Here is a 16310-nt window from a genome sequence, read left to right as displayed (position 1 = left end):
TAATAGGAGGAGAAAGACAATAGGAAAGCAGGTAACTATAGACTATTTCAGATGATGATTAAGTGCTATGAAGAAAAATTAAGCAGGTAAAGGGGATATGAGATGTGAGGTATGTTTTATGTAGACAAGAAAAGGCTTGCTTTATTTATTGATATATATTAAGCTCACTAGAAGAAAATACAAGGAAAAAAATCCTTGCAGAATGTACAGCAATATAGACATTGACTATGCCCTAAAGCAAGATATAGCCATAGTGGCCTATGACAAACAGTCTTACTGAAGAGTTTAATTAGTCAAAAGTCAAGGACGCTGGACAGAATATTGCTGAAAACTTATTGAATATTATTCTTGTATCTGTGGTTTTGAAATGTAATTATTTAAGTACAAAATATTCTTTACACTGAAATAATGCTTTTATCAAGCAGAGTTATAGAGATGATATTTCCAACTACTAGTAGGTAGCCTAGATTTGTTCACACTAAAGTAAACTTTGAACAGTTGAATATGTCCACTTCTTGTTTAGAAGGTGAAACTTAATATATAACAAGGAAGGCTTATTACATAGAAATTCTTCACTGGTATGTGGGCCCTTCTGTATTTTAAATAAAAACTGAATTTCAGACACCCTAATCAGCACCCAAAGGTGTTTTGAAACCATGCTCACATTGGAGTGTTTAGGAGAGTCAGTGTTCCTGAGCTTCTGCTGCATGCCAGGCATTGCTCTCAGAAAAGGACAGTACAAGGCATAATGAAGGCAGAGCTACGCTGTCCACTTGAGTGACAGTGTGAAACATAGTCAGATAAGGATATGCTCCAAATACTGTCAAAGTGGAGAACTGAGGACTAAACTGGGGCCCCAGGGGTTGGGGGTAGGGGAAGCTTCTGGAGAGGCATCCTGCAAGAAGGAGCAGAGTGCTTGGTCCGTAGTAGGCACTCACTGAGCCTGAGAACCTATTGTGTGCAACTTCTGTGTAAAGTTCTGTGGATATAAATGTAAAAACATGCTATTTCTGCTTTGCCTGAGAAGCACAGACTGGAGAAATCAACAAACTAAAAGTGATAATTGCTTTAATAATTGAACATACAAAGTGTATGGTATATGAGAGGTTCTTAGAAGAAAAGAATTTAGCAGAGTTTCAGAATAAAATACAAATTTCAGTATTCTATAGTGGTCAAAAGACATATGAATGCAATTTTTAATTTCTATATATACCAAACAAGGGTTTTTATATTTTTAGATTTTCAGTTTTGCAATTCTTGCTAAATATATGAATCTATTCTTGATCCAACATTGCTTCATGGACAGCAATTTAATAGTACAGATTTCATAAGAGAACTTAACTGCTATAGGTTGTGGGAAAGTGATGGAAATGCAATTTTTCTGAGAAGATTTACATTAGATAGAGTAGTTGCAGGCTGTAGCATCTCCCCTGTAATTTTATGAGAATGGTATTACCCTGGCTTTCACAGTGTGATTGCTGGTTACCTTCTGTCAGTGAGCAACAGTCTTACTGCAAAGCAGGAGCACAACCCGTCTCTTTGTCTCCGTGGTCAAATCAATTACTTCTTAGAAAGTCGAATTTTTTCAAAATGACCATGTACAGGAGCAAACGCAGACATCAGAGATGTAAGTAAAATCTGACCCAACTTTTTCATATCACTGTAGTAGGGGAAACATACTTGATTTCTTAAAAGACTGATCATGACTTCTTCAGATACATTCTGGTCGTAGAAAAGATACTGTAGCTTTTCTCACCCTAACCTTTATCTTTATTCCTGCAACATGCCTGAAAGATGTTTAGGGGAGAGGGGATAATTCGCTTGTTACTATGGAAACCCTTGGAAAGGTTTACAAAATCAACAGAGAAACAGATCAAATGCAATTTCAGTCTAGCCCAGCATCCTTCATTCAGGCATGATCACTGGACAGTTCTCCTTTTTGCTTTTCTAGGAGTGATAGATTTTCTTTCCTGGAAGTCTATTGAGAGGTTTGGGAAGCTAGCCTAAAACTTTCATTTATTCATCCAATTTCAATTACAACTTCTTAAGGGGAATTAAACAGCTCAGAATGGAGGGCGAGAGTTAATTGTGAATGACAAGTTGAATATTTAACAGGATGTTATTCATTGCCAAACTTCTTGGTCCAGAGCATGCTAGTGACATAATTCACTACAGGCACCAATTCAAAGGGTTAAAAGGAGTCATCTGCAGTCTCCCCTAAAGGAACTGATTCTGGCTGAAAAGGAGCAATAAAATTACCCTGGCCTAAAGTCCAGAACAAAGATGATTATGGAACTGAAAGCTATCAGGATCTTGCTAAAAATCAAGAGTGTCATAATAACACTATTTTATGGTAAAGCAATAAGCCTCTCATGAAAAGCTTTACAATCACCTTTCTCTAGTAAGCCTAACTCTTTATCACTTTATCTTTTCTATTGTCTAAAGTAAATAATACCATATTTAGCCCAAAATGGTCTGTCACTATCTCTATTTATCATCATAGGCAGGTAACAGCAACTTATTTTGTAGTCAAAATCTGTACTTGTTCATTATTTCTTGTGATGTCTTTAAATGTTATCAAATATTTTGAAAAATAGAAAGTCTATCAGTTACAATTATTCTATCAAAAAACCAATGAATCTTAGAAAGATAATTTTTAGTGTGATAATTTATTCTTTGGTCTATTTTCACCTGAGATCTGAAAACTAACATTTCTCCTGTTCAAAGAAGTTTCATGCACCACAGAAAGCTCTGAGGGCTAGGCTGCCAGTTTGATTCTATAAGCTTGATTGCCTTTTGATGCCAGTTCTTTTTTGTGATAAAGAAACAACATATGATAACTGCTACTTTTTCATATAAAAATGATTGGTATGAAGTCTACAAATATATTGCTGTTTAATTTCCTTGTAGGAGATTCCTCCTACAAGAATGAATCTAAATTATGCATGTACTTGAAAACCGTCTTATGCCTTTACTCCTGTATCTTTTATATATCCCTCATCTTTTTTCTTTGTGGGTTATCTATGCCTTAATGCACATGGAAAATAAAAGATTCACAAAAAAATTACACTGAGTCTCTCCCCTTAAAATGTGCTTGCTAAAGTCTGTGATTAAGCAGCAGGAAGAAATTGTGAATTACATGAGACAAGTCAGAAAACGTATAATTATATAGGCATGAACACAGTAGGGTGTACTGGAATGATTCAGTTAAAAAAAATCTAATGTGTTACTTAAATGTAATTGTGTCAGCTATTTTATGTTGCATTAAGTGCTTCTATATTCTAATAATATAAAATATCAGAGAGCAGAAACATAATAAAATAAAAGTATATTGAAAGCTTAGCAATAAAAGCAAATAGAACCCTTAAATGAATTTCTTACACTAACAATATTTGCAAAAGTAGAATGTAATACAGTTGTTTGCCATCCAATGGGTAAACAGAAATACTGGAATTATCCCATCACCAAAATCCAGCGCATTTCCATTTTCAATCATATCTTTTATGTGTGTGTTTTTGATCATGTAAAAGGCGTAAACTCACTTGGAGGCAATTGTAATTCAATTAAGGCAATAAAGTACATTAAACAAAACCTCACTGTAGGAAAGAAGGTACAAAGTATTCTTATGATTTTCTTTAAAAATGAGATAGTACATAAATCAGTATCCTAGTTTTTCTCATTATCTAAAGATTTAATATGACACCTTTTAATAAAAATAATTGTTTCCTTTCAGAGGATCTGACAAGAGGAATAGTAACGGTGCATGTGGCTATGTCAGGAGTTTGGGGTGGGGAGGAAGAAAAGAATACTTAAAAGAGAGATTTTAAAGTATAAATTGTACTAAGCCTTTGAAGATTCATCGGGGACTTTGAAATCCATCCTTCACTCACATTGAGATTAGTTATTTATAATTCATTATTACAAGAGGAGGAGAGGGAGGGAAGAGTGCCCATTTCCTTGCTTCTGATAGAACAATTGCTAGGTAAAAGGAACAGCTTTAGTGTTCATTCAGATAGCAGATCTTACTTGTGCAAAACTGCATTAAAGACTTTCAATTAGATACAGAATTTTTTGAGTGGTATTTAAAAATGTTTGCATATATCAGATGCTAATATTACCAGAGCCAAACAGGTACAGACCAATTGAAGGAATTGTAAACCTATTTTTACAAATCAAGTTGATTTGGAAATTAACTTTTAACTTTTGAGTTCATTTAAATATTTTTATATATATAATAATATTTATGAAGTTTATGTTTAAATTTTCAAGAATTTATATTCTGTATAAACCAAGGAAAACCTGTTACCTGCCTTGCTGAAACTCCATGTGACCTTGAGAAAACATTTTTGTGTATAAAAGACACATGAAGGTACATTTTAGAAAAATGAATATGTTTTTAAAATACCGACTTAGAGGAAAAAATAGAGTAGAAGCCACAGAATTTTGAAAATACCACAATACCTATACCACAGCAAAGAAAACAGTGTGAATCGAGTATCAGGTGTGCAACATTTCATCTTATTTTACTGAATTGGAACGGTTCATGTATTTTGAATTGCTAATTATATCTTTGGGTGAGCTTATCCACCTTATCCATATTATCATGGAAATACTTGATGAGTCACTTCAAAATCTAAATACTGGTCATCATAGTCTTCTGCTTATAGTTTTGACCAATATCTATTATTTCTGTACGTTGCAATCTCTTCTGTAACTTTCATAGATTGCACTGAGAAGGTGTTCTGTAGGGTACCTTCCATCTCTAACCCTCAGTTCCTCCACGATACAGACTTCATTAGATCATTCCCCTACTCAAAGATATTAATGGTTTGTCATTGATTAGATGGTGACTCTGGGCTTGTGCGCTTCAGATCCATAGGGGCCCATGGAATTACCGTAAGGTCCCCTAGAATTCATATGAATATTAATCATTGTTTGTATAATGAAGAAATATATATGTGTATGTGGACATACACACACACACACATACACACATATATATACACACGTGCATTTGAAGTTCTAAAATATGTTTAATAAAAACAAATGTATTTAAAAGGTGGTACTACATTTATAATAGCTTTTTATACCATATATTTTATTTAAAAAATAACTGTAGCAAATGCAGCTCTCATTATGTTTCAGTGTTCTTTTTTTAAAAAAATTTCATACTCCTGAAATTTGAGAATCACTAAACTAGAAAGTGAATACAAGCATGATGTTACAATATAGAAATTTACATGATTGTTATCCGCCCACTACTTTCTTCCCTTCCTGGTACCACCTATATTCTAGCCTTTATCAAGCTACCAATTGTCAGCCAGGTGCAGGGGCTCTTGCCTGTCATCCCAGCACTTTGGGAGGCAAAGGCAGAGAATCACTTGAGTTCAGGAGTTCAAGACCAGCCTGGCTAACATGGTGAAACCCCATCTCTACTAAAAATACAAAAATTAGCTGGGCATTGTGGCAGGCACCTGTAATCCCAGCTCCACGGAAGGCTGAGGCACAATAATCACTTGAAACCAAGAGGCAGAGGTTGCAGTAAGCCAAGATTGCACCATTGCACTCCAGCCTGAGTGACAGAGCTAGACTCCATCTCAAAAAACACGCAAACAAAAAAACTACCAACTGTCCCTGAAATTTACTATATACTCTTATCGCTATGCCTTTGCCCATTTATCTTCTTGTTGATAGATAGCCTTCACCTACACCTTCACACCTCTCTGTTGAAAGTTTAACTCACCTGCCACATCCTTCATAAATGCCTCCCCAGTTTCTAAGTCAGATCACTCTTTCCATTTTCTCTTTTCAGTGCATATATTGGTTTTGTTTGTTTGTTTGTTTTTGAGACAGAGTCTTACCCTGTCACCCACACTGGAGTGCAGTGGTACAGTCTCAGCTTACTGCAACCCCTGCCTCTGGATTCAAGAGATTCTCCTTCATCAGCCTTCCAAGTAGCTGGGATTACAGGTATACCATGCCCTGGTAATTTTTGTATTTTTAGTAGAGATAGGGTTTTACCAGGTTTCCCAGGCTGCTCTCGAACTCCTGACCTGAGGTAATCTGGCCACCTTGGCCTCCCAAAATGCTGGGATAACAGTTGTGAGCCACTGTGCCTGGCCTCAGTTCATATATTGTAATTTTTCTTCAAATTTCTACATTATGTCATATATATAATTATCTCTTTATCCCACTAATCTCTACGTCTGTTTCATATAAGGTATTTTTTTATTCTTGTTTGATGCATTCTCAGTGCATAATGTGATGCTTTGCCCATCAAAATCCATGGCTGTCCATTGAAGTTTATTCACTTATATATATATTTTTTGACCACCTCTTACTTTCCAGAGACTACTCTAATGGTAGGGCTATAGCCATGAACAAAACAAAATTTTATTGAAGATAAGATGTCACACAAATAAATATATAATATGCTATGTAATACTAAGTGCTACAGAGAAAAATAAAGCAATAAAGTAGAAATGGAGTTTTGGAACATGGAGTTGGGAATTTCTGTTTTCTATGGGGAAGTCAGGAAAAGCCACTTAACAAGGGGACATTTGATCAGACACCCTAAAGAAGTAAGGAAGTTGGTTCTGTTTCTCTTTGGATAGTTCCAAGTAGAAATAGTATTTGCACAGTCCTTGAGGAATTTGGGGTAATTGAAGGACCAAGAAGTAGTCTAGAATATAGAGTGACTAAAGATGAGGTCAAAAAGCATCAGGAACATTGGATAGACAGAGTAGGACAGACAACAGAATTTAACTGAAAAGTACATTTCACTTGTAACTGAATTCAGACATAATATGTGCCTACTAGCTTTTAGGAATCACTATGTTTCTAAGTGACTTGTGCAATATTTTTTAAATGACAATTTTTAAAATAATTACCTTCCATATGCAGTAAGACATGCAGTCATTGGTTGAAAGACAATCAAATTTTGATCATCCATAGGTCCGAAAGATATTGTTTGACCAGGAATATTTTCTGATTTATCTTCTTATAAAATCATTGCATTCTTGTTTATAAGAATTGAAATTAATTCTAACTCTCTTTAAAAATCTTCCTGTGAGAAAAAATGAATTCACATTTTGATAGGATTGTTGTAAAGCTTTCAAAGGCATTGACAGGGGAGAACAGGGTTGTTGCCAGTCTCTGTTGATGTAGACTTGGTAGAATTGGTCCCTCAGAGATCAACAGTGATAATAGGTTTGATATTTTGTAATTTTTTGAATATTATTTGTCTTAGCAGTCACATATTTATTAATGCATTGTGTTTTATAGAAAACTTGTTTAAAGGTGCTTGTTGAAATTGATTATTACAAATTAAATAGCAAGATAAAAATTGATTATTATTTAAAACAAATACTTACATTGATAATATTGATACCATGATTTCTTTGTAACTGTGAAGGCAAAAGAAATAATGTGTTATTCCCAAATTATTTCGTATATTAAATGTTGGTCTTCTTTATTACATAACGAGTTAAAAATGTGATCTAGGTTTTAAAATATTTTTAAAGTTACACCAGAAAAAAAAAAAGAACAATTATTAGGCTTGAGTGGTAAAGGCTCTGTAGAGGGCACTATTAAATTCAGTCTTTTATTTATCTATTATTGATGCTTGCAGGGAATTCTGGTATGATATCTGCAATGTCTTCAGCCTTTTTTACTCTCAAGTTCTAATATGAATTCTATAACTGGTAGAAATTGAGAAATTGTAATTTTATAGATTCCTCTGTGGAATCATGTGTGCATGAATAGAAGCAGTACAGTCTGATTGAGCATGCGCAATAGGAAGGTAGATGCCAGTTTGAGAGCAGAGATGTACAAAGGGTGACTGATAACACCCCTGATACAGATTGACCTTAAATGGAAATACATATTGGTCTGCCTCATATCCTTAATTTACAGGCTTTTACAGGCTCTAGCCTGTGACTGGTTTTGCCTGCAGAAATATATTCTCTCTCTCTTTCCCTCTCTCTCTCTTTCTCTCTCAAAAAGTCTGATGATCTATTCATATATCTTTCTGTTTAACAATGCTCCATACACTCAAAGGTCACTTTTGTGGAGGGTGAGCATTTGTACATTTCTCTTCTGTACTTTCAGAAAACAATTTGGCTATCATACATCACCTGTTCTTTTAGTTTTTCTTCTAAGAATCTGTGCTGCATTTATATCTACACTTGCGTAAAAACCGTGGCATTAACTCTGTCCCCAGGTGTTCAGGTACATGTTCTCTGCAGAGTATACTTTATCACTTCAAAAAATGTCACAGTTAAAAAGTAAGATTAATTTGTATTTATTGATAAAAAAATACATGTGAAACAACATGACACTTAGGAAAATAAGATTGGTATTAAATGAAGATATCAGTCTATCATTTTAACAAAGTGGTTTACAAATATTTTCTTCCATTCCATGGTTGTCTCTTCACTCTGTTGATTATTTTTCTTTGCTGTGTGAAAGCTTTTAGGTTTGATGCAGTTCTGTCTGTTTTTGCTTTTATTGCCTATGCTTTTGCAGACATATCCAAAAAGTTTTGGCCCAAACTAATGTCAAGTAGTTTTCTTCTAGTAGTTTTATAGTTGCAGGTCTTATGTTTAATTACTTAATTCATTTTGAGTTTATCTTTGTATATGGAGTGAAATAAAGGTCAAATTTCTTTCTCGTATTTATGTAGATCCAGTTTTTCAACATCATTTATTGAAGAGACGATACTTTCCCCATTGTGTGCTCTTGGCACTTTGTAGATCAGTTGACTAAAAATGCTTAGATTTATGTCTGGGCTTGCTATTCTGATTCATTGGTTAGAATGCTTAGATTTATGGTTGGGCTTTCTATTCTGATTCATGTATTTTGAGTATATATTTTAATATTAACCATAAGAGGTTAATATTCATAACTCAAACAGGTCAATAGCAATATAATGAATAACTTGATTGAAAAGTGGGTAAAGAATGTGAAAAGTCATTTCTCAAAAGAAGACATACAAATGGTCAACATATATATGAAAATAATGTTCAGCATCACTAATCATCAGGGAAATACAAGTTGAAAATTAAAACCACAATGATATATCACCTCACACCTGTTAGAAGAATTATTACAAAAGAGGCAAGGTAACAAGTATCAGTGAATACATAAAGAAAGGAAAATTCTTTTACACCGTTGGTAGGAATGTATATTAGTAAAACCATTATGGAAAACAGTGTGAAGTTTCCTCAAAAAATTAAAAATAGAATTACAAAATGATCCAGCAATTTCATTTCTGGAAATATACTCAAAGAAAATAAAATTAGTTATCTCAAAGAAATACCTGCACTTCCATTTTTATAGCAGAATTATTCATAAAAGTCAAGATATGGAATCAACATAAATGTCTATCGACAGATATATGGATTAAATATATGATATAGATATCATATAATATATATCTCAGATATATACATCTCATGCATCATATGTAAATTTGATGTAAATTTCTACTCACAGATAAATGGATTTAAAATATGATTATATGAGATATCATATTTAATTTAATTTAAAATATGATTATATGAGATATATATATCTCTGTCATATACATAGATACACACACACACACACCCAGTGGAATACTATTCAATCTTTAAAAAGAAGGAAATCCTGTCACTTACATCAACATTGGTAAACCTAGAGGACATTATACTAAATGAATAAGCCAGGTACAGAAAGATAAATATTGTATCATCTCACTAATATTTGGAATCTAAAAAAGTGGAACTCATTAACAGAAGCAGAGAGTAAAATGGTGGTTACCAGAGGCTAGGTGGGCAGGAAGGGCAATGAGGACATGTTTGTCAATGGATACAGAATTCTAGTTATAGAAGCAAGAAGTTCAGGAGACTTATTGTGCAACATGGTGACTACAGTTATAACAATATGTCACATGCTTGAACATTGCTAAGGGAGTAGATTTTAAATGTTTTCACAAAAAGACATGGTAATGGATATGTTTAATTCATTAAGTTGACTTCACCATTTCACAATACACACATATATCAAAACATTATATATGTAATTTTTATTATTAATCAAAGGCCTAAGATAAAATACTGTCCTGAATGTAAGCAGTTTGATATGATTAAAGATAACCATTCATAAGCATCCATGTAGAATAGGAAGTAGTATTTTTTATGCTCTAACATATACTGTCTTTGAAATGTCAGAAAACAACGTTCTTTAAAACCGTGATCTGGCCTAATTATGTTTTTTGGGAAATCTATCTATTTGGTTGAGCAATATGAAATCGCCAGTTTCATAAGTCAATGGTTAAATCTAATAAATACCAGCTGGACAAGAAAAGCGGAGAGCAGGCATAACAAGTGCCAGCACAAGTTGATATTAACAGCATAGGGCTGTTACAGTCAACCAAGTGTGATTACTTGATATGCTAAAAATATCTAATTACACTAGGGAATATATGTATTGTTTTTCTTTAGAATATGTAAGGTTAAACTTTCTACAAAAAAATTGAAACTGTTCAGTGTCATCAACACAGATTAACTATATGATTTTATTTTTGCATGTGATATATCACTTTGAAGCATTAAAGATTATCAGAACTTTTCTAGAAAGTTATCTACCTCCAACTAAAAATGCTTATTATGAGCATTTTAATTCTAATTTTACATATTTTATTGTGAGAACCTTGTTTTCATCCAAATGGAAAAATTAGTAGCTCTAAATGAACTGAGTAATGTTTATAAAAGTGACAAATATATTGAATGTTTAACATATGCCAGGCACTGTTTTAAGCATTTTGTTATAGATAACTAATGTAATTTACATAAGAGAGCAATAATCAAACGTAATAGAATAATGAAGTAATCTGTGATGCTTCATTTTTATTATAATTTCAAAATATTAATAATTTTGGTGTCTAATCTCTGGGAAATTGGACACTCAAAATTAAAATATGAACATTGAGTAGAGTTAAAAAGTAACCTTATATATCTCCTAAGGAATCTAACAAATTGGCATTAAAAAGCAGACTATAATGTTTTGCCAATATCCCTATTCTTTAAATCACATAGAAACAGCAAAAATATCTTGAGGAAAGTTTTAGATAAATATATGCAAACAAAATATCTGCAAATAAATGTATTTGCCTCATATGCTATCTTTTCTGCAAAGGAGTGAAAGGTTTCCAGAACATAGAATAAGTGAGTGCTCTGCAGTGATTTTAGTAAGTCATTGTGAGTCATTACACACTTCTTGATCTAGAACAGCAAAGTTGTTTGGCATAAACTTTTGATTCATTTTCCATTTTCTAGTTATTATTTTTTTAGCTTTATTTACTGAATTGCACTCTTATTCTAACAATGGAATTTCTGACACCTTTAGTTATATAGGGCAATATTATATATGTGTAAATATTGACTCAAAATATTAATGGTCTCTTATTGACATCATATTATCTCTAGAACTTCATTTGTATTTAAAATAAAAATAAAATACACATTTATTTCCTTAGACTACTTATAGAATATGTGGCATATATTTTTGTAATGTTCCATGCCTTGGGCTACCTATCACTGGAAAATGTTATAGTTCATATTATACGATTCTTTTGACCCCTAGTAAACCTGAAACTGCCTTAGGGAACAGCTGAATGTATTTCCTTAAATAAACACACATTGTTCTTCAAATTGCTAGTATCTGTCTTCTTAATAGGCACCACAGGCAATGGGAATCTTGACTTTGAAGTCACCTCTGCTGGGTTCATGTAGATAAGTCTGTTTCACACCTTTTTTCTTCTAGCATTTGAACAGTGTCTTTCAACTCACATTCGTTTTAAGACACCTATAAATGCATACAGACTACATGGAATATTTAATTCTATTTAATTCATAGTCTCAATAATTAATGAGAGGCTGGCTCACAATTAAAAATAAATAGACAAAAATCAGAAAATGTTTATTGTTAATAGAGATATGAGGAAAAAATCATTTATTTGGTCACATCCTTGGCTTTCATAAGGTAGCAAGAGAAAAATGGTCACTTGAATTTTAAAAGTGGTCATAAAATTTTTCTCAGCGCCGAATTGTCCTCTAGACCTATTTATATGAAGCTAGTCTATTCTAATGATCACTCCTAACATAGATGATACACTCAGTTTTGATAAATGGGAGCAGACTCTCCCAAACAGGCTGTGACGATAATACTCCATGAAGGTTTCTAGAATTTGTTTGCTTATTCACTATCCAGACAGAAATATTTTTCATATTTTTCACCATCCCAATTTTCCAAAACCCAAGCTAGAGTTTGAGAAAATTCTTTTTGAATGGACATGAAAGTTTATTTGACTTTGAAATAAAAACAAATCACTAAAAGCTCAGCTTTAAAAATATTCTTTGAAACTTGAGTATCTGGAAAGAAGTTAACTAAGCACAGGGACAAGATACAAGAAATTGTGACATAAAGATCATAGATATGTTTGTTACTAAGATTCTCTTTTGGGTCTCTGAAAATGGGTATCTAAAATTAGAACCATATTAAGTTAACCAGTTCTCATGTACTAGAAACAGTTATCAGTTTAAAGATGCTATATTTTGTTTCCTGTCTAACATAGTCATTTGTTTGGGGAAGATATGAACCTTTAATACTATCATTTCTCTTAGATTACTACTAGCAGCAATTAGTCAACAGTTGTAGTAATTTGTGCTATATTTCAAGCCAAATTAACAGCCTTGGCTTGCTTATTTGAATATTAAAGGATAAGGTGGCATTGGGCCTGGAATTCTCAGTAAGTTGCTTACATTGTTTAAATTTACCAATATTAACTTAGAAGTAGGCTGCGAGGTGTAAGGAATATCTGTTGTAATATTCGTTTTAAAAATACATGTTCTAAATATTATAATTTTGTATAATCACATCAGTTATGGTAATTTCATTTTGGGTCCAGGATAATTAAATCTGCAAATGTATAAGATGTATCACAATGATAATAATATTCCATTATTCTTTGTAACTAGCATTCCAATCAATGGTATAGATTGACATTTGAAATATGACTCTCATCACACAATTCTTTACCATAGGAGACTTCCTAATGGGCATTTTTTAATACCTTGCTGTTGCCTTTTATGTACTTAATAACAATACAGCTTCATGTGGCTTCATAACAAATACTTACCATTGCCATATTTATGTGGTAATAAAATTAGCTTAAGGTACTCTTTATGAAGCTATTTATGGCTTTTAGTCATCATTGAGTTTTATGTGACTATTATAAAGCGGTATGACTTAAGAAAAATTATAAACTCCCCTATGGGTATTTGTCATGACTGAAAATAATAGAATTCTTTTGGATATTATGTCTTGGGAAATTTTATTATCTTCTGTCTAGAAAAGCAAAATACTAGGGATCTTCAACCAGATTATTACCAAATTGTTAAGATTTTGTTCTATATATTGAATGGAAGCAAATATTCCATTACTTGTCCCAATTGGAATAAATGTAAACTGCCAAATTTCCTGGAAAACACAGTCTATCTAGGTCGTATCAACTGATAAATATGCATCATCACTTTGTGTTATCAACTAAAGGTTTTATTAGTTGCTCCTTGTGGGTATTCTGGATCAGTTTCATTAGTATTAACTGAAAACCTTAATATTATTTACTCATACAAACTATATTTCTTAGCTGTTAAACAGATTTTTAAATTATTGCATAAAATTATATGTTAAGAAACATTGGCCTGCTGCAGTGGCTTATGCCTATAATCCCAGCACTTTGGGAGGCCTAGGCGGGCAGATCACCTGAGGTCAGGAGATCGAGACCTGTCTGGCCAACCTGGTGATAGCTCATCTGTACTAAAATACAAAAATTAGCTGGGCATGGTGGCACATGCCTGTAATCCCAGCTACTAAGGAGGCTGTCGCAGGAGAATTGCTTGAACTCAGGAAGCAGAGGTTGCAGTTAGCCAAGATTGCCCCACTGCACTCCAGCCTAGGCAACAGAGTGAGATTCTGTCTTAAAATAAATAAATAAATAAAAGCGTGGTTTAATTTTATGATTCTTAAAAAGCAATGCATTTCTTGATATGGCATTATCTTACTTTGAAGGTTCATTTGTTGACATGTCATCTTGCATACTTCAGATTAGTATGTGATACTAAAAATTCTTTCTGTTCTCTGAGCCACTCTTTCCATCATTCATACTGTATGTTGTTTCCATTTAGAACACTCTCCTCTCCTCTTTTCTGAGCTAATTCCTGCTCATCCTTCAGGTGACAGCTTAAACAATCACTTCCTTCTCCTGTATTTTTCTAAGCTGCTAGTGGCTAGTTAAGTATGAATTCCTTTGTAACCTGTATGTATTCTATATGTAATTGATAATGTATCTAGTCATTTGGCTATAACCCCCATTTTCATTCTGTATCTCCAGCATGGTCTGGCACTAGGAAGCCCTCAATTAATAGACGTTGAAGGATAAACACAGAACTGATTGCCTTACTTATGTACCTGTAGTAGCAACTAAAAATTTCAGTCATTTGCCCCAATATGATATAGGCTGCTGGTGAACTATCTCTTGCCTTTTTATATTCTCAGATGTTTATGGATGATATTCATCTGCTAAGACCTTTTTGTTCTAGTTTTTGGAGTTACTTTTTCTACTGACAACCCTGATTTCCTTATTTGATGAGAAGTATTAAAAGGAATCTAAAAATACTTATATCTTGGGCACTTTAACAATGTTTAAGGCATACTTTGAAAGTGCCATAAAATCCATATTGTGACTTTCTCACAAGCCCTTTTATTGTGCTAATTATCAAGCAATGATACTAGTTTATGGTTAATTTGTGGCTTATATTTTTATTATATGTTTTTAAAATTGACATAAAAATTGTAAATATTTATGGGTTACAGTGAGATGTTTTGATACATTTATAGGGTAATTATCTCATCAGGGTGTTTAGCTTTTTCATCATCTCTTTGTGGGGAGAACATTCAAAATTCTCTCTTCCACCTGTTTTGAAATATACCATGGAATATTGTTAACTGTAATCAATATACCAGAACTTACTCCTCCTATCTACCTGTGACCATACACAGTTAACCAGTCTCTCATTATACCCTTTTCCCCTCTCCAATCTTTGGTAGCCACAATGCTACTCTCTATGAGACCATCATTTTTAGATTCTGTATATGAATGATATCGTGAGATACTTGTCTTCCTGTCCTAGCTCACTTCATTTAATATAGTATCCTCCAGGTTCATCCATGTTGCCACAAATGACAGGGTGTCAATCTTTTTATGGTGAAATAGTAATCCAGTGATGTACTGTATTTAAATAGAAAGAAAAAATCTTTTAAAAAATGTGTATGGAACCACACACACACACACAGACACACACACACACACACACAAAATAGCCAAAGCAATCTTAGGCAAAAAGAGCAAACTAGAATCATTACACTGCCTGACTTCAAAATATACTACAAAACTATAATACTTCAAACAGCATGATACTGTCATAAAAATAGACATGTAGACAAACAGAACAGAATAGATAGCCCAGAAATAAACCTGTATACTTACAGTCAACTGATTTCTGACAAAAATGTCAAAATCATATGTTGGGGAAAAGACAACCTTTTCAACAAATGGTGCTGGAAAAACTGAATATTTACATTTAGAAGAATGCAACTAGACGTCCATCCCACACTGTATAAAAAATTAACTCAAAATGGGTTAAAGACTTAAACGTAAAACCCCAAACTATATAAAGTCTAAAAGAAAAAATAAGGGAAATGCTTAATGGCTTTGGTCTAGGCAAAGATTTTTTGGACAAGAACTCAAAAGCATAGGCTTCAAAAGCAAAAGTAGAAAAGTAGTATTTCATCAAACCAAGAAGCTTCTGCACAACAAAGTAAACAATCAACAAAGTGAAGAGAAAACCTACAGAATGATGGAGAATATTTGCAAACTATACATTGGATAAGGGGTTAATATCCAAATTATATGTAGAACTCATACGACTCAATAGCAAAAAAAAAAAAAAAAAAAAAAAAAAAAAAAAAAAAAAAAAAAAAAATGTGATTAACAATGGACAAAAGATCTGAATAGACATCTCTCAAGAAAAAGACATACAAATGGATAACAGATATATGAAAAAAATCTTCAGCATCACTAATCATCAGGGAAATGCAATGAAAACCACAATGAGATATTATCTCACCCATCTAAAGTTAAGATTATGAAAAAGACAAAAGGTAACAAATGCTGGGGAGTATCTGGAGAAAGGGAAGTGGGAATGCAA

The 16310-nt window shown here is 33.0% G+C and overlaps 1 protein-coding gene across 9 annotated transcripts in view; it reads left to right on the top strand.

The window, feature by feature from the left end:
- Positions 1 to 16310, top strand: part of RALYL (RALY RNA binding protein like) — a 729873-nt gene that overhangs the window by 486289 nt on the left and 227274 nt on the right. Inside the window, exon 1 of one of the 9 annotated variants that reach the window (XM_032250224.1) lies at positions 1473 to 1627. The exons of the other annotated variants lie outside the window; for them this stretch is intronic. Coding sequence (XP_032106115.1) covers positions 1591 to 1627 — 37 coding nt within the window. The 5' untranslated portion in view covers positions 1473 to 1590. Of the gene's footprint in view, positions 1 to 1472; positions 1628 to 16310 lie in introns of those variants that run through there. 9 annotated transcript variants of the gene reach the window in all.

This window comes from Sapajus apella, unplaced genomic scaffold (genome assembly GCF_009761245.1).
Source record: "Sapajus apella isolate SASKATOON/1434 unplaced genomic scaffold, GSC_monkey_1.0 scaffold3, whole genome shotgun sequence".
Classification (NCBI taxonomy): Eukaryota; Metazoa; Chordata; class Mammalia; order Primates; family Cebidae; genus Sapajus; species Sapajus apella.
This window is presented reverse-complemented; position numbering and strand designations above follow the sequence as displayed.